The 18,534-nt window shown below is 50.6% G+C and overlaps 1 protein-coding gene across 1 annotated transcript; it reads left to right on the top strand.

The window, feature by feature from the left end:
• The first annotated feature begins 8,762 nt into the window (after positions 1-8,762).
• Positions 8,763-17,314, top strand: LOC138833099 (serine protease inhibitor A3N-like). The gene is made up of 5 exons (XM_070031422.1): positions 8,763-8,863; positions 10,850-11,469; positions 12,986-13,259; positions 15,809-15,959; positions 16,904-17,314. Exons 2-5 carry the CDS (start codon positions 10,851-10,853, stop codon positions 17,105-17,107), a joined length of 1,248 nt encoding a protein of 415 aa, XP_069887523.1. The 5' UTR covers positions 8,763-8,863; position 10,850; the 3' UTR covers positions 17,108-17,314.
• The last annotated feature ends 1,220 nt before the right edge of the window (positions 17,315-18,534 follow it).

Here is an 18,534-nt window from a genome sequence, read left to right as displayed (position 1 = left end):
AACCTGAGATGAGTGACGCCTGGGTGAGGGGATCACAGAGGCTCTTCTGGACCAGTGGAACGAGTATGAAGCAGAACAGAGAGATAGAAAACTGTTGTGCTGATGGCACACGAACAGTGAACCTGGACAGGAGGCCAACACCTTATCTGTTCTTCATCGCTATGACCATGGTTTGGCATCCACAACAGGGACAAGGGTCCCTGTACCCTTTCCTGTCCCTTCTTCTCCATTTGTGCCTCAGCAGGTGCCTCTGCTCAGCTCTCTAGGGGGTGCTCTCAGCATCTTCTCCAAGGTCTCATCAACACATTCCCAGGACTGACCTTGTCCATGGAGCAACCTACATAACCCCTGGAGTCTTGTGCTTAGGCACCAAATCTGCTTCCAAGGTTGCCACGGCAAAGCGCCACAGCCACAGAAAGGGATCCACTCACAGCCAAGATTAAGTTAGGGCTGGCTCTTCCTTGGGCCTCGGCTCCTCTGCTTATAGACAGCCTTCCCTACTCGTGTCCTCCGATGCTCTTTCTGTTGTGGATTTCTGTGTCCGATTTTATCTTATCAAGATATCAGATGCATAGAGTTCATTTTCTCAGACAAGGTTGCACTGGTATGCAGGTCTTGGTTTAAACAAACAACACTATGAGAACAGGAGATGTGTACATATACACTAGGGAGCTGGGAGGAGCATGGAGGGGGGCTGACTGTGCTGCACGGAGTCTCTGTATGTCCTAAAACTGGTCTCAAAATAAAAAGGGCGAGCCGGCCAGTGGCTCACGCCTGTAATCCTAGCTACTCAGGAGGCTGAGATCTGAGGATCACAGTTCAAAGCCAGCCCAGGCAGGAAACTCCATGAGACTCTTATCTCCAAGAAACCACTAGAAAACCAAAAGTGGTGTGGTGGCTCAAGAGGTAGAGCACTCGCCTTAAGCTGAAGAGCTCATGGACAGCGCCCAAGCCCAAAGTTCAAGCCCCATGACTGACAAGAAAGAAAGAAAGAAAGAAAGAAAGAAAGAAAGAAAGAAAGAAAGAAAGAAAGAAAGAGAAGAAAAGAGAAGAGAAAAGAAAAAAGAAAGGGCGATTTTAAAATAAAATTTTCCAAAAGAAAAAGATATTCAGGAAAGGAATAGATAACAGTAACTTGGGAATCCAAGTGGAGAAGAGAGGCCCTTAACTGGAAAGGGTCTCCAGGCTTTTGGCAGTCAGAGGAATGTTGAAGTCAAGACTTGAGAGATAAAGGTTAAGAAAACAAAAGTCCCGAGGTGGGATGGGGTGGAGAAGCAGGATGGAGAAGCAGTACAAAATGGAGACTCACTCACTCTTCTCAGTTGAGACAGCGGGCGGTGTGCTAGGAGGCAGTGAGGGTAATGACACAGGCCACACCTAGAGGCCAAGTCCTTAGTGCCTGGCACTTACTCTGAACTGTATTTGCATACATTGGCTCAGCTGAGGAAGAGGCGAATCAGGAGGTGCCTGTGCAGGGAGCTGAGGGACAGTAGGCAGCAGATGTGGCTGGCCTGTAGAGGAGCTCATCCTCTGCAAATGAGATCACAGAACAGACTGGGCCTGGGCGAGCTGGTCCTTTGGTTGTTTTTTTTGTCAGTCCTGGGCCTTGAACTCTGGGCCTGGGCGCTGTCCCTCAGCTCTTCAGCTCAAGGCTAGCGCTCTAACACTTGAGCCACAGTGCCACTTCCAGTTTTCTGGTGATTTATTGGAGATAAGAGTTTCACGGTCTTTCCTGCCCAGGCTGGCTTTGAATTGCAATCCTTAGATCTCAGCCTCCTGAGTAGCTAGGATTACAGGCGTGAGCCACTGGTGCCCGGCTGAACTGGTCCTTTTTGATGACCCCAGCTGGCAACCAAACTTACCCTCACATTTTATATTTGTTTTCATCTTCTTTTCTTTTGTTTCCCTTATCTCTTTTCTGCTAGTAATAGTCTACCCTGCTTCACCCTTCCTTACACAAGTACTCATCTGTTTTCTGTACTCTTGTAACTCCTGTGAGAAAAGCTTCTTTCAAGTTGGAAAAGAAGCTAATCTTGAGAGAACTGTTTTTCTGAGAAGTTCCTGCTTTGCCAGGTGGCTTGGCCCTCGTTCATTACATTTTAGTTACATACATCCTTTTCTCTGCACTTACAGTAAGACATTCTATTAGAAGCTCCTTGACTTCTCATTCCTTACTGTTAATTAAGCCACATCCCTTCACCGATTGTGAACCTGAGCTCAGCCCATGTGAGCAGAGGGGCGGGGCCTGCTGGGTTGGGGATAAAAAGGGAGCAGCCTGCCTGCTCTTTGCGCTTGCTGGCCAGATTTTTTGGCTGATGCACACCCTTCTGCAGAACTAAACTTGAGTTCCTTTGGAGTTGGTGTCTTTATTCCTGTGCAACACCTCAACATGCCAAGCTATTTCTAATACTCCTGACTTCACCACCCTTCTCCGCATCAAGTAAACTATGTACCAGCAGGTGAGTACAGTAGTGCCCTCATCCCTCACTCCCCATCCCTGCTCTCTCTACCTTCCTTACTCCTCTCTTTCTCACCCTCCCTGATCTGACCAGGGCCTCATAGTACAACACAAAAACCCAGCCCCCAGTGCATTTGACGTAACTGGTTGACTGAAGTTGCCCAAAGCATTTTACTGTATGTAAATATTTTGTTGGGTTTTGAAATGGGAAAATGATTAGAGTTGAATTTTACCCAAACACATGTGGCCAGAAACTGTTCATCAGGTCAGCAAATAGCAGCCCTGTGAGAATATAGAGGCCCACACATAAGTAAACCCCAACACAAAAAACATAAGAAATTATGAGAAAACATGGAAATGCTGCTGGAGAAGAAACACAATATACTGAGGCAAAAAAAAGTTGATAAGAAAGTTCAGTGAAAGAAAAGAGGAAATATACCAGCAGTGACCTGAACACAAACAACACAAAGAAATAGATTCAATGAAAACACAGATAAAAAGCTTAATGAATTCCAAGTCAATTCAGATAAACAGTGAAATGAGTTCAGAGAGAATTTGCATAGCAGCTAAAAGAAGTCAAGAAAACATAGATGAACAGATTAATGAAGTGATATATGGCAACAAAGAGACAGAAACCCTAAATAGGAAAATCAAACAATCAAAGAGGAAAGCTTCTCCAGCATAAAAGATGATATGGAAGACAGAATTTCAGGCTTGAAGATAGAACAGATACAATAGAAAACAAATAAAATACAAGGGAAAAGATGAAAGAAATTTAAGTGGAATTTGCGAGAAACTCAAAAGAACAAATTACACCTTACGGGCATCCATAAAGGTGAAGAGATGGTAGCTAAAGGCATAGGAAACATTCAATAGAGTAAAAACAAAAAAGAAAATCCCAACTCTTAAGAAATCTACATCTAGCCAGGTTCAAGAGGGTTTGGGTTTGGGTTTTTGTTTTGTTTTTGTTTGTTTGGGGGGGGGGTTGCTAAATTTTCCATTTATTATCCAATAGTGATTATTACAAACAAATAGCTGAAGGAAAGAAAACTGAACTGACATGAGAACAGAATGGTAAAAGCAAAAAGGAAGATGTTGAAAATGAAGGTTCAATGTAGAAATGTAGAAAATGAGGTTCAATGGAAAAACAGAGTCGCACCAAAGAGCTGGGAAGGTGGCTCAGTGGTAGAGCGCTTACCTTGCATGCATGAAGCTCTTTGTTCGATTTCTCAGCACCACATAAGCAAAAAGAAAAAAGGCGGAAGTGGCACTGTGGCTCAAGTGGTAGAGCGCTAGCCTTGAGCTGAATTGCTGGGGGACAGCGCCCAGGCCCAGAGTTCAGGCCCCACAACCAGACCCAAAAAAAATAAAGTCGTATCATTTGCTAATGACAATAACTATTGTAAGGGACAAGAAAAGGCTGTTTTCCTGATTCTGAAGTTAATATTGTCCTTTCTATTGTACAAATTATCTAGTACAAATAGAGAAAATAACATAGATGTCTGTCACTGAGTCTACATTTTTAAAATCTGCCAAAATATTTGTATGCTTTTATAAACTTATATCTTACCCTTTTGTTGTTATGTTACTTAGTTTCTTTGCTTATCTTTAAGAAAATATATGCATTCTTATTTGATTATCTCATTACTAAAACACTAAATAGACCATAGTTGGTTACCAGTGCCTCATGACTATAATCCTAGTGACTCAGGAAACTGAGATCTGAGGATTGTGGTTCAAAGACAGCCCAGATAGGAAAGTCCATGAGTGTCTGATTTCTAATTAATCACCAAAAACAATGCCAGAAGTGGAGATGTGCTGCAAATGGTAGAGTAATAGCTTTGAGCACATAAGCTTATGGGGAGTTCCTAGGTCATGAGTTCGATTCCTAGGACAAGTGTGCGTGCTTGCGCGTGCGCGCGCGCACACACACACACACACACACCAGCTTTTATGTATATCGACAATGAACAGGACAAAAGAGATATTAGGAGAACAGTTTCTATCAAAATAACCTCACATGCAAATAAAATATTCTAATAAAATTAACTAGGGAGGATGATTGGGAAGTATCCTATACATACATGGACTTGTCAAAATGAAACCCCTTTGTGCCACTAACTGAAGTCAGTTTTAGCAAATGCATAGGTAGGGTAATGTAGCTTTGGGCAGAGGACTTGCCCTGGGTACAAGGTCCTGGGTTCCATCCTCAACATCCACATCCCTCCAAAATACATCTATGTTCCTGCCCTGATCCCAGGAATCAATATGAAGTGAGGGTGTGCATTTGAATACACAGAGATTCTCATTCTCTACTAGTCATAGTGTGTGTGTGTGTGTGTGTGTGTGTGTGTGTGTGTGTGTGTGTGTGTGTGGCCATTCCACACTGGAGTCCAGGGACTCCCAGGGAGTGGCCACTCTGCAGGTAGGTGAACGGACCACACACAAGACCTCCTCCCCCTGAAGTGTGCACACATTTGGCTATTAGTGAGGAGTTGTCAAATCTGGCAAGTATGGCTTTGGGGAGCAGAGATGGGCTTGAAGCCTCCATCCTGATGACCCAGAGCACACAGCCTTCCCCGTGGTGAGGAGGGACAGTCACAGAACCACGGGTACAGGATCTCCAGCCTGACAGTCAGGTGACGTAGAAGAGGGTGGCTTCCATGAGGAAGGTCTGGGGAGCCCTGCTGCTGGTGATGCACAGCTCACGGTTCACAGGGCCTTATCCACGCGTGATTATATCAGACTTCGGCTTGCCCGAGACGGTCTTGTGTGAGGTACCCCATGCGTGCAGAGTTGCTGGCCCTGGATTTAGTGGAGGCACCTAGGGTCTGCTGGGAGAGCTCTGATCTAGGAGCATTGTGAGAGAGGGGGGTCAGAATCCCAGCTCTAGAGAAGAGTGGGGTCTTCCCATGAGGGCTTCTTGGGTCTCAGAGAGGTCAGAAAGTGACTGAAAGGACTCATTTTCTGCCACCATGGTAGGGGCCAGTACAGGAGTGTGGGAGCTTAGAGTTCATTGCTGCAGGGACAGGGTTTGCGGCAAGGATGAGTGTGGCTAGCAGAGACAGACGGGAGGGAGTTTCAGGGAGGCAGGGAGCTCCCACACAGGGGGAAGGTCGAAGGGAGTCAGGTAACACAGGGAAGAGGCACGGGTTACAGATGGGGAACACATAGGAGGCAGGCAGGGGCAGGGCTAGCTCTGTATAACTGTTTAGTGCATGCACACTGCAAGGGGCCACTCGGGGGAGCTGCCCAGGAGACTGTGTCAAAACCCTGGCTCAGACCCATGGTTGCCAGAGACCTTGAAACACAAAGTAGCTGCAGCGCTTCCAGACCTGGGAGGTGGACGATGTCACAAAGGATCACCAAGCACGCCCCTCGCCCCTGATGCCAAAGCCCAGTGAAATCCCTGAAAGCAGAGAAGCACAATGTGTGCCACCATGACCACCAGGCTGCAAGTCCTCACAGCCTCAGAGCTGGCATCATTCAGCCTCGACCTCCCCACAGGTGACCTCTGCAAGGAACTGAAACTCAGGGGCTGCTGCGTCAGACATGCTGGCCCCAGGTCAGCCAGGATTGGGTTGTGCTTGCTAGAGAGGGTGAGCTAGTAGATTGGAGGTTTTCAATCCCAACTCCTATTTGGGTGTGGGATCACTTTTGGCCAGTAACCTTCTGAGTTTTTGACTTCTCCCCCCTAGAGAAGAAAGAGCAACCGATGGAGCCCATTTCAGCAGGAAGATGGTACGGCTCTTAAGCCATGACCGCAATCAAAGCCCTGGGGCCTCTGAGGGATGAGGGAAGGAAAGCCAGTTTGCACAAGGAGAGGAAACGGGGACTCCCATCCACCCAGTGGTTGTGCTAGGACATTGCCTGATTCTCTTCTAAAATCTTCCAATTTTTCTTCTTACCATCTTTCTCTCTGATACAAGGAGCCAAGAGAAAGGGTGGTGTACATCTGCGTGAGTCATGAACTGCCAGAAAACAAACCACCCAAACTCACAGCTTGAAAGAATAAACACATGTTGTCTCATAGAGTCAGGAATCCAAGAGGGGCTGAGTTGAGTGGCTCTGGCTCTGAGTCTGTAGTCAGATTGTTGGCCAGGACCAAAGGTGCCCCATCCAAGCTCACTCATGGGATGGGAAATCTCTGTGGGCCTACTCAGAGGGCTGATCCAATTGACTTCCAGGAGAAAGTAGGGCGAAGGGGTGGGGAGGACGGAGGGAGAGAAAGTGAGAACAAGCAAACGAAAATGAGTGTGAAATAGAGAATACAAAGCAGGCAGTCTCAGTCTTTGTAATTCAATCCCAAAAAACAATTCTCTAGTCCTCCTGACATACTCTTTCCATTACTAAAAGCCATTCAGCAAGTCCAACACAATGCAAAGAAGCCTCCTTTTTGTTGTTGGTGGTGGTTATGAGCCTAACATCCCCTGTTGTAAGTGGAGGAGCTGGTTCTGGAGGGTTCCAGCAGGTGCTCTTAGATGGCCTTTGTTTTGCTTTCCAGCAAATTCCCAGGGAAGGACGGTGTCAGACAGCACCCTGTACACAAGACGCAGGTAGAACATTCAGGACAAGAGTTTCTAGGGATGGGGCTGGGAAGTTGGCTCAGTGGTAGAGCGCTTGCCTTGCATGCCTGAGGCCCTGGGTTCGATTCCTCAGCACCACATAAGCAAAAAGAAAAAAGCCAGAAGTGGTGCTGTGGCTCAAGTGGTAGAGCGCTAGCCTTGAGCTGAAGAGCTGAGGGACAGCGCCCAGGCCCAGAGTTCAGGCCCCACGACTGGACCAAAGAAAAAAAAAAAAAAGAGTTTCTAGGGATGGCAGAGAAATGGGACAGAAGCTTCGTGACAAAGTGAAGCCACAATAGCAATCCACTTTAGCACGCGAGGGTCTCTGGGCTCCATCCTTGATTCAACTAACTAACGTAATTAAATACGTATTCAACAGTGACAATATTTGGATTGGAGACCCAAAGAACATAAATAGTTATTCAAAGAGGGATGGAGCCAAACTCAATGTGTGTGTGTATAACTGGGCTAGCTAGAGTGTATTGAATTCAGGATCTGGGCACTGTTGCTTAGCTTTTTCACTCAAGTTTAGCACTCTACCACTTGAGCCACAGCTCCACATTTTTTTGCTGGTTAATTGAGAGTCTTACAGACTTTCTTGCCTGGGTTAGCCTCAAACCACAATTTTAGATCTCAGCTTCGTAAGTAACTAGGATTAGAGAGTGAACCACTGATACCCGACCTGGTCTGTGTCTCTGAAAGTACACTCCACAGTGCTTATACAACTGGGTAAACATCCAGAATCACATTTCTCTGAATGTTTCTGAGCAACACCCGACTCTACTTCCCATCATCTTGCCTCTTACACATAGGGAAAGCCGGGACTTGAGGTGATTTGTCGGAGGTCACATAGGTAGTGAGTAGCAGCCTTGGGATTCAACCCAAACCACCTCAGGCCCAAACTATCAGCTCTCTACTAATCCAGAGGTTTCCAGACCTGACTTTGTGTGGAGCCTGGGCGGGGGGGGGGGGGGGGGGGGGGGGGAGGGTTCCACTCAGCTTTCTCAGTAGCTATCATGGATGGGAGTTTGGTTAGGAGCCCGAGACAGGCCTAAGATGAAGGGAGACCTGAAATTCAAGGTTAATGAGGGTGAATCAGCCGAAGAGGCAGGAGAGGATGGAGGCCAAAGACAAAGAGAGCCTGGGAACTAGGGCTCCCAACAAGCATTCTCTAGAAACACTGCCTCCCACTACTCTAAGTGAACATCTGCAGGGGGCAGAGCCCTGAGGCTCACCACTCCTGGGGAAGGATGCCCTAATGTATCTAAATGTACATAGAGAGACATGGCACACACACACACACACACACACATGCACACACACATACACACACAGAGGTTCACAAACACAGTTGTTTCTGCTTTTACTTACAAAAAAATCTGTTTATGAACGCAGTGTATCTTGATCAATGTCACTGCCTTCCATCACAAACACAGATTTTTTTTTCTCCCAAACACAGATAATTTTTAAAAGTGACTTGGAAATAAGTCAAGCAAAATGTGAGCTGCATATCTCTGCTGTCCTTCTTCATGCGCACAAGGTTTTCCCACGAGCCTCCATGAGCCTTTCCTAACATCTGAAGGAGACCCAGGGGAGTTAGTGATTGTTGTTTGTAGGGAGGGGGGTAAGGAGGTTCCAGTAACAAGATTGTCTCAGACTTATTTCTTTAACCCAAGTTACAAGAAATGATCATCTGACCACTTCTGGTCAGAACACAGCGCAGATGTGTCCCAGCCAACATTTTCTAAGCAGGAGGAGGAGCTGTTCACAGGCATAAATAGCCATTGGGGTTCATTCCAGGGGGATGATCCTCTCGGCTCTGGACAGCGGCTCTGGGAAGGTAATTCAGGCTTGTCAGTGGGAGTGAAGGATGTGGGTGGGTGGTGGGTGATGCTGGCTGTGGTCCAGAGCCCAGGAAGTATGGAGGGTGGAGGTGTAGGCACTGTGCCCAGGGCCCAAGGGTGGGACTCGGGGGACAGTTCTGGGACTTGGTTGGAGATGTGTCTCGATGTGTGCAAAGGGTACGGGTGGCAGGATGCTGCTGCCTGTGGACTCTGTGTGTCTGACTCCACAGGGGAGAGGAATTGCCTAGCCTAGGCCTGGCACCGGGGCCTCTGTCGGAAGGGGGATAGTGGAAGTGGGCATCTTGGGGCAGCGGTCAAAAGCCCCAAGGTGATTTGGGGGATTCCATGGGTAATACCTCAGTGGGGTGGGGTCTGCCGTTCTCAGCCAGGCTTCTCGTCCAGCCATGAAGAGCCAGACCTCCAGTGTGGAGAACTGAAATTAACTTAGAGCAAAATATTATTGTTGAACATTTTCCCAAAGCAATGGTTGCACCAGAGTGAGAGGAAGCAAACACTAGAGACAACCAAGCCACCACTGTCCCCTGGCTTCTCCAAAAGACTCCCATCCTCCTGATGACACGTCCCTCATCCTGCTCCTCCTCCTCTCCTCCTCTTTCTCTCTCCCCTCCTCCCTCTCCCCCATTCCTCCTGCACTCTTCCTCCTCTTTTTCCTTCTCCTTTCTCCTCACACCCTCCTTCCTCTCTCTCTCCCCTCCCTTCCTCTCCCCCTGCATCTCTTCCCTCTCCTTGCTTTCCCCTCCTCCCTTCTCCTCTGAATGCCAGGACAGAACTGGCCAAGGCTGACCACAAGGATCTCTGCTAGCCACAGGCCTCGGACCCGGGTCACTTATATACAGCTCCAGGCTTATGTGGAAGGAGGTGACCCTTAGGAACATCTTGGGGAGCCACCTTCATCTCTTTTGTTTGTTGGTTTGTTTTTTGTCGGTCATGGGACTTGAACTCTGGGCCTGGGCACTGTCCCTCAGCTCTTCAGCTCTGCCACTTGAGCCACAGTGCCACTTCCAGTTTTCTAGTGGTTTATTGGAGATAGGAGTCTCACAGTCTTTTCCTGCCCGGGCTGGCTTTGAACCTCGATCCTCAGATCTCAGCCTCCTGAGTAGCTAGGATGACAGGCGTGAGCCACCGGCACCCGGCTTCACCTTCATCTCTTAAGTCACCTGAGCACAGGTCATGCTACAAGGAGGTGGGATCTGAAGCCCACAGGGGTTCTCCGATCTCTCTTCCCCCCAGCTCTGCTCTCTCCTCACCGGAAGGCCTTTCCTGGCTGAAGGTGGACATAAATGACCATGTGCAAACCTAGCAGGGCTGGAAAGAATGTAACCATAGTCCCTGGGTCTTTACGCCAACAAACATTTCTGGGGCTATCAGGGCTCCAGGCCCGGCTCAAGCGGGCTTGTGTGTCGCTCTCAATCTGCACTACATTTAGGCACTGGCGTGGCCTGGCCTAGGCCAATAACCTGTCATGGAGCTCCTGGGAAGTGCTGCAGTGCTCTTGGATTGGTCTGGGGCCAGCAAGGATAAAAATAAAAACAACTTCCTCCTTTCTAATCTTTTTCTCTGGCTCTGCCTGCCACACAGCAGGAAGCAGGAAAGGACATTCTGATTAGACAAGTTTTTATCATCTCCAGCAACTCCATTTGCTTGCTGTGTGACCTTAGGCAAGCCCCTTCCCTCTCTCTATGCCAGGATCCTACACACACACACACACACACACACACACACACACACACACACACACACACACACACACACATAGCAATTATAGCACTTTCCTCCTGGGGTGGAAAGAAATATAGGATGTGTTGAGTAATGAGTACAAGACCTTCTAGAACTTTCCATGGGAGATCACACAGCCAAGTGTGGGTACAGGGACAGAATCCAGGCAGAGTGGGGGGTCCTAGGAGGTCACTGCTCAGGGCACCAGCTGGTCCTCCCAGGCTTAAAGGACTCTTGCTTTTCAGAATGCTGAGAATGTCATTGGTCCTAGCTCTGGGCCTCTTGGTAGCTGCACTGGGCCGCCCACGTGGCACACTGGACAGGGAGATCCCAGTCCAGGACAAGCAGGTGAAGATGCTCAGCACCATTGCCTCTAGCAACACCAACTTCGCCTCCCAACTCTACAAGCTGTTGGTCTTGAAGAACCCTGGTAAAAATATCATCTTCTCCCCCCTAAGCATCTTCACTGACTTGGCCTTCCTGGGTCTGGGAGCCCAAGGAACTACCCTGGCAGAGATCCTGAAAGGCCTGAACTTCGGCCTCCCAGAAAGCTGTGTGGCCGAGATCCACCAGGGCTTCCAGCACCTGCTGCACACGCTCAACCAGCCCAGCGACCAGCTACAGCTCAGCATGGGCAACGCCATGTTCATCCAAGAGCAGCTGGAGGTGCTGGGCGCGTTCCTGGAAGACGCACACACTCTGTACGAGGCCCAGATAGTCCCCACGAACTTCCAGCAGCCCGCAGATGCTGAGCAGCTCATCAATGACTTCGTCAGGAACGAGACCCAGGGGAGGATCGTAGAGCTGGTCCGGAACCTGGACCCAAGGACGGCCATGATTCTGGTGAATTACATCTTCTTAAAAGGTGAGCACCTGGCTTGGGGTGGGGAGGAAACAGAGTTCTGAGCCCTTGGGGTGCGTCCTGGAGAGGAAGTGCTGGGGCTGGGGTGACACAGGTCCCAGGCTGCACCCAGCCCACAGTCTGCTTCATGGGGGTTGTGGTTCCCAGACACAGCTTTGGGGTGCCTCATTAACCAAGACTCTGCTCTAAACTTGCCCAGTGGACAGCAGGCGCCAGCCCTCCTTGCAAATCCCTCTGGAGTGAGCAAGATCCACACTGTTTCCTACAGAGCAGGACACGGCGGGAAAGCCCCTACCCGGGATAACCTGGACACCTCTGACGGGCTCATGCGGGAGGGATCCTGTCTCTGCTGAGCCCGAGGGCTCAGGTGGGGGTGGAGGGGCCATCTTCATGAGGAAAGACAAGGAGGCCCTTAAGGAGCCTTAGCCACCCTGAAGTTCTAGAACTTTGCTCTTCTCACGTGGGGAAGAGCCTCTGGGAGGACCAGGCCCCATGGTCTGGGGTCCTTGGCTTCTGATCTCACTGATAGGAACCCAGCAATGCCAATCTCGACCCATCAGGGGTGTAGGGACAACCTTGGCCTGAAGGACAGCACCTGTGACCAAGTGCTGGGCCAGAATGACTGACAGGGGGAGGAGGGAGAAAGCCGGGAGCTGACCCCGCCATGCTATGGGTACACGGTGCCTGTGACGCAGCCATTCTAAGCCCGCAGGAGCAACACCCATCTGATTTCCCACAGATCAGGGAGCCACGTTGAGAGCCCAGAAGTTGAGATGGGAAACCCAACCCCACTGTGATATGTCTGGGGTTGGGTCTGAAGCTGGACCTGAGATAGCCCAGAGCAGAGAGATGGTAGGTTCTCGGATTACAGCCAAGAAACCAGTAAGTCATCAAGAGAAAAATGCAAGTTAGGAGAGAGGACAGGGGCCTAGCTGGGCCCACAGCCCAGCGAAGACTGGCGAAGACTGGAGTGAACGCCAGGGGTCTCTTTACCTCACCAACTTACAGGTAGAGCTCAGTCTCTGTCTTTCTGCTCCTACCAAACCCCACAAGCCATTGGCAGGGGAGCAAGAGATTTGGGGTGTGAGGTTTGCAGGGGTGGTAGGTGTACATCCTGCAATTTCTGTGACTCATAATTACTTTCTAGGCATTGTTCATGATCAAGAACCCGGGGTTCCCCGCTTCTCCCCAGCCTCCAGCAACTTTTGGTGTCCTACCCCTTCCCCCACCCCCCCTACTTTCTCTAGCCCCCATCTTTTTCATGGACTCCCGATTCCGATTCCTACTGACTTCTCATTTAGCACAAATAACCATGTCTTGCTCTCACAACCCCCTTTCCATTCCAGATGTGTGGGTGTCTCCCTAACCCTTTTCATTTGCCAAAGCACTTCTCCAAAACCAGCCACGCCTCCTCCCTAGGAGAGACTGTGGGTAGCTGTGGATGGCCTAGTGTGATCACAGTTCTGAAGCTGGGCTGAGATAACGCTCTCATGGTCTCTGATCGATTGCTTGCCTTTAGCCAAGTGGGAGACACCCTTTGACCCCCGTGATACCTTCGAGTCCAAGTTCTACTTGAGCAAGACCCGATCGGTGCAGGTGCCTATGATGACTGCTGAGGACCTGACTGTGCCCTACTTCCGGGACAAGGAGCTGTCCTGCACGGTGGTGGAGCTGAAATACACAGGCAACGCCAGTGCACTCTTCATCCTCCCCGACCAGGGCAAAATGCAGAAGGTGGAAGCTAAGCTGCTCCCAGAGACCCTGGGCAAGTGGAAGAAGAACCTGAAGCCCAAGTGCGTTCACGCCCCTCCCCCCCCAACCTGGCTGCATTCATGCCCCTCCCCCCAACCTGGCTGGGTTCACACCCCTCCCCCAACCTGGCTTCCCAATTCCCAGCTCGCAGGGACTCCGTGTGTCTCATCTCAGGGCGTCAGCCATACCTGATGCTCAGCGGTAGGAAAGTCACACAGGGACCAGAGGAATCAGGGGTTATTTTGCCCTCTGCTGCCTGACCTGGTGGTTTTTCTTCCTTAGTCAATGACAAGGAGATGAGGTTCTCATGGCTTCTAGCATATTCTAAGTCCAGGAGCAATTTCCAAGGCAATCCCAACACACATGTGTGGGTAAAGGTAGAAGGGGATAGAGCACTTCCGCCAGTTGAGGGTGAAGCCAATCAGGCTCCAAGAATCAGCTTTGCACGGGTGGACCGTTACATTCACCTATGACCCATTCAGTTCAATTCTGCACTAGCTGAGTGATTAAGCCCCTACTAAGCGGGGCACTGGTGGCTCATGCATGTAATCCTGACAACTCCGGAGGTTGAGATCTAAGGATCAAGATTCGAAATCAGTCCAGGCAAGAAAATCTATGAGATTATTATTTCTAATTAACCACCAAAAAGTTGGAAATGGAGCTGTGGCTTGAGTGGTAGAACAATAACCTTGAGCTAAACAACTCAGGGTCAGCACCTAGACCCTGAGTTGAAGCCCAGGACTGGTACACACAAAAATTAAATACTTATATACCAGGCATAGATATAGAACCTAAGATTATATTAGAGACAAAAACACAAAATTTTCTGATTTCCTGCGCTGTGTAGTTTATCTTGTAATTGAGAGAAGAGAGGGGGAAGAGAGAGACACAGACAGACAGATAGACGGTCATAAGTCAGTCAAGCATTTGGTAAATTAGGTGAGAACAGGGAAGTCCAAGGGTCAGGGGAGCTGGAGCTGGAGGGAATTTGTAGTTGTTAAATAGCATGGCTGCTAGGTGATGTTCAAATTCCTCAGGTCAGAGGTGATAGGAAGTGACAGAGTCACTTGGAAAAGCCATCCCAAATCAGGGAACAGCCAGCCCAAGGCCTCTAAGGCCAGCAAGCCCAGCATGTTTGTGTTTAACCCTCTGCCGGATAGCTGCAGTCCAGGAGGTGAGGGGACAGCAGGAGAGGTCAGGGCCATGCAGAGCCATGGAGACCCCTGCAAATCCCTGGCCTTCCTCCTCTGAGGTTTTCCAGGAGTGATGGATCTGGATGCCGTTGTAAGAAGATCTCCTGGTTACTTGGTGGAGACCAGACTGTAGGGCCAATCATGGGACAGGAGAGACCAGCCAGGGGCTCAGGCAGAGCTGATGGGCGCAGCACTTCAGCAGGGACCCCTAATGTATGAGTAGCAGTCAAATCCTGGATAAATCTAAGCCAGGCCAGGCCATAGAGCCAAACGAATAGTGAAGGAAAGCAAGACAGAGAAGTCATTCTAGGCCCAGGCCCTGCAGTGGGACACAAGGAGACATGGCTGCCACCATTCTCTGTGGTCTAACTGCCCACTGAAAAGGAAGGCGGGAATGGCACTGTATCCTGGTCCTTAAAAGGTGATGATTGGAATTCCATGTTGTATTGGATGTGGAGGGCTCTTCACAAACCAAAAAGGCAAGGACCTACTTCTATATTAACCAGCCCCTGCTCAGATAGCTGGGCCCCTCCTGACTCCCGGGGGCCCCCAGGACCTGTGGTCCCACCCACTCCTCCATTCTCTCCCTCTGGACTCTCCCTTCTCTTCATCTCCAGTGTACAGATCACTGGGGGCTGCGTCTGCACGTGCCCACCCACAGTGGTGCTCATTGTGTAAATCAACGAACGTGAGGAGGTACCGCCCCCACCTCCACAGGAGACACAACCTCCTCTAATTCAGCAGCCCTCAGGCCGGGCAGATGCTGACCAGAGCACTTGAGACAGAGGGTGACACCTCACACCTTGTGATGGAAGATGCCACCTTGTGCCCTGAGAACTTGCTGCCTGGCACGCCCAGCCTACGCATCCAAGCACAAGCAGGCCCAGCACTCAGGGAGGGAGGGGGTGGCTCGTAAACACCTTTGGTGGAAGGGTTCAGAGCTCCAGCCCATCTCCAGCTCAGTCAGACCCCTTGTTTGCAGCCAGGACCTTCATGTCTTGACTGTGGTCCCTGCCCAGGCTCCTCCTCCTCTCTCTCTCCGGTGCCTCCTACAAGAAGCCTTCCTGTTGTCTATGGGACAGGCGGCTGTATGCCTGCCCTTGTGAGGTACTGCAGGGTTCATGGTAGAGTGAATACCCCTCTGCTGCTGCGCAAAGGCCTGGAGCAGGCTTGGGCAGGGCTCTAGCCCCATGCTGGCACACTGCCTGGCACATTCGGATGCTCACGAGTATTGCCAGACAGTGGGTGAGCTAAGAAGAGCAATGCAAGAAAGGGAATGGATGAGATCTTCTCTCCAGAGAGAGAAGGTGACGGTGTAGGAGCTCACCTAGCCCGCGCTGGGAGATGGAGATGCTAAGACACGTGGTGTTCAGCTGTTTTTATTTCTTCTTCTCCAGGGACATAGATGAGCTCTCCCTGCCCAAGTTTTCCATCTCGGACAGCTATGAACTGAAGGATATTCTTTCCCAGCTGGGCATCAGGGAAATTTTCTCCAGAAAGGCAAACCTGTCAGGGATCACAACATGTCACGAGCTACAGGTCACCAAGGTGAGCTGTCAGCTCCACGCCTGAGCTTGAATGGGCCCCGTGAACATTTGGGGAGGGGGAGTCTGGAATGTGTACACACACCTCCGTTTCCCAATATCCAGTCACCTGCCCTGGGCACACCCACCCCCGAGAGAACCAGGCTACTGCCCAGATCCTCCTCCTGCTGTAAAGCTAGTCCCAGCCACGCCACGCCCCTCCCCCCTCCAGAAGCCCAGCGTGGAGAAGAGCCTGGCCTTGGGCTGGAACAGCTACAGGTGCCAGGCACACTCCACTGTGGGGACATAGGCCTTCCCCCTCCCCCTTCTCTTGTTTTGGGCCAGAATTCTTGGCTAGTACCCAGTACCCAACGGCTTAGTAGTAATGCTCAAAGGGGATAGTGACCAGGATAATAGGGTACATATTTCACGCATGTGTAAGAAAGCAGGGTGGGATCCTCTAACTGCATTTCTAGAAGCACAGCAGTGAGAACAATGGAGCACAACCCTGCGATGTGCCCCTGCCCCCATCCACATCCTGAGCCCTGGTCCCAGGGAAGAAGCAGGGTGTGCCAAAGTGGTCCCGAAGTGCAAAGCCTTGTCCCACGCAAAACAGCGGAGCGCCCCCTAGAGACCGGAGCAGGAGTGCTGCCCCTGGCCAGCCCCGGTGTGGCCACTTTAAGGTGGAAGCTGAGAGGAAGCCCGTGACGCCCTCCTCACAGCAGTGACCTTTAGGGGCAATGCAGTTTCTGGGCTCAGTCACAGAAGACCTAGGTCAGGGCGCCTCATCTTCACCTCTGTGACTCTGAGCAAATCTCTTCTGCCTCTGAGGCTAGTTAGTGGGAGGAACGGCACAGAGAGGAGCCAGTGGGCGATGCTCGGCACAGGGGCGTCCCCTAGTGGCACGCGGGCCAGCTGCTTCCTCCTGCGCCCCTGGCTGTCACCAGTAACACTCTGACGTCCCCACAGGTGATGCACAATGCTCTGCTAGATGTGAAAGAGGAGGGCACAGAAGCTGCCGCCGCCACAGGATTCAAACTTGTCCCTATGTCTGCAAAGCTGAACCCGATCATTTTGCGATTGGACAGGCCTTTTCTGATCTACATCTTCCACAAAGACATCATTCTCTTTATGGCCAAAGTGGCCAACCCCAATCAAGCCCAGAGCTCCTAACTGAGCTGTGGGTCTTTCACAGAGGAGCAGGGCTAGATATCCAGCAGGCAGGCCTCTGTGTGCAGCCCGCTCTCCATGAGCCCAGTGGCCACGGCCATGCTGGGGAGGTGACAGCGACTGTCTCTGTGACAACTGCATGGCTCCATCTGGGTACAATAAACCATCACCCTGGGCCTGGACTCTGTCCCTGTGCCCCTTTCCTCCTGACCCCCTTGTTATTTCTCTGTGTCTAGCTGTCTCTCCCCTAAAGCCATTCCCCCAACCGCCTGAGCAGCTCAATCCCAACCCAAGCTCTGGTCCCTCTGCCTTTAGCTTAAACAGCCTGATAGGGTCCACATGAGCTCCAAGTCAAATCCACTCGCATCTCAGGTCCAGGACTGAGAAGGGACTCTGCCGCTCCAAGCCCCTTCCTAACTCTGGAGCTACCTGTTTTCTTGATCCAAGTTCACTCCTTCCCTCTCGAGTTCCCCCAGGTTGTGTCACCACCTCTCGCTGGGGCTCTGGGCCCTGTTCCTACTTCTGGATCTGTCACTCCTGCAGCTGCTGGGGACCAGCTTTTGGAAACCCCACTTCTGCTCCCCTACCTCCACCCCAGCACCTCCAGCTGGTTGTGAGTAGCTATTTCTGGTTTTATAGAATGAATTCATCTGATGAACGCCCTCTGGTCTTGGCACCAGAACACAAGCTGGAGCCTAGGAGCCATAAGCACCCAGCTGAGCATTAGCGCCCTCTAGTGACAACAAAGGCAATGGTCATCATCACTCACCGTGGAGTACGTACTCCTAGAATTCTCCTTCCAGCCAACTTGAGATGACTCTTTGGGACCCTGTGATGAGGAAACTGCAGCACAGAGAAACCTGTAATGTCCCAAGGCCATAGAGTTAGTCTCTGCTACCATCAGGGTGTTATCCCAACCTGAGGGAGGCCACGGGAGCCATGTGAACCATATGGGGTTCTGAGGACTGTATTTAGCAGAGCTGCTTATCTAATGGTGGCCAGGGGAAAAGAGGGAGAAAGAGAGAGGGGAGCTGTCCTCATGGATGTCTTCCTTTTCCTGTTTAATTCCATCCAGTCTCCCCCAGCCTGTGGCGTGGTGTCCCCACATTTAGGGCAATCCCCCCACCCCCCAGCTCCTCTCTGGAAACACCATCACAGACACATCCAAAGAGGTGCTATTCTTTTCTTCCTCAATGCAACCAACTTGACTAGCAAATTAATGATCACATAATTTAAGTATGCAGAGGAGTTAGAGAGTGTTGTGTTTCCCACAACGTGTGCTCCACACTTACCCTGGCTCACAGATGCTGCCGGATAGAAGTGAGTGGAAGGGACACCCAAAGGGTTTCCATGCCTAGTAGGCATGGCTTTAATCCCCACATCTGGGGCTAGCAATGACTGACTTCTGAGTCCTCCAGCCAAGATGAGAT

Source organism: Dipodomys merriami, unplaced genomic scaffold, assembly GCF_024711535.1.
Source record: "Dipodomys merriami isolate MVZ:Mamm:240054 unplaced genomic scaffold, mDipMer1.0.p SCAF_200, whole genome shotgun sequence".
Taxonomy (NCBI): Eukaryota; Metazoa; Chordata; class Mammalia; order Rodentia; family Heteromyidae; genus Dipodomys; species Dipodomys merriami.
The sequence above is the reverse complement of the archived record's forward strand: the minus strand, read 5'-3'. Positions and strand labels throughout refer to the sequence as shown.

What these genes read in the sequence shown, in the direction of transcription:
- LOC138833099 (XM_070031422.1), top strand. Translation starts at nt 10,851, where the DNA reads ATGCTGAGAATGTCATTGGTCCTAGCTCTGGGCCTCTTGGTAGCTGCA. An exon ending in AAGAAGAACCTGAAGCCCAA is followed by an intron (nt 13,260 to 15,808) that starts GTGCGTTCACGC and finishes CTTCTTCTCCAG; the next exon opens with GGACATAGATGAGCTCTCCC. An exon ending in ACGAGCTACAGGTCACCAAG is followed by an intron (nt 15,960 to 16,903) that starts GTGAGCTGTCAG and finishes ACGTCCCCACAG; the next exon opens with GTGATGCACAATGCTCTGCT.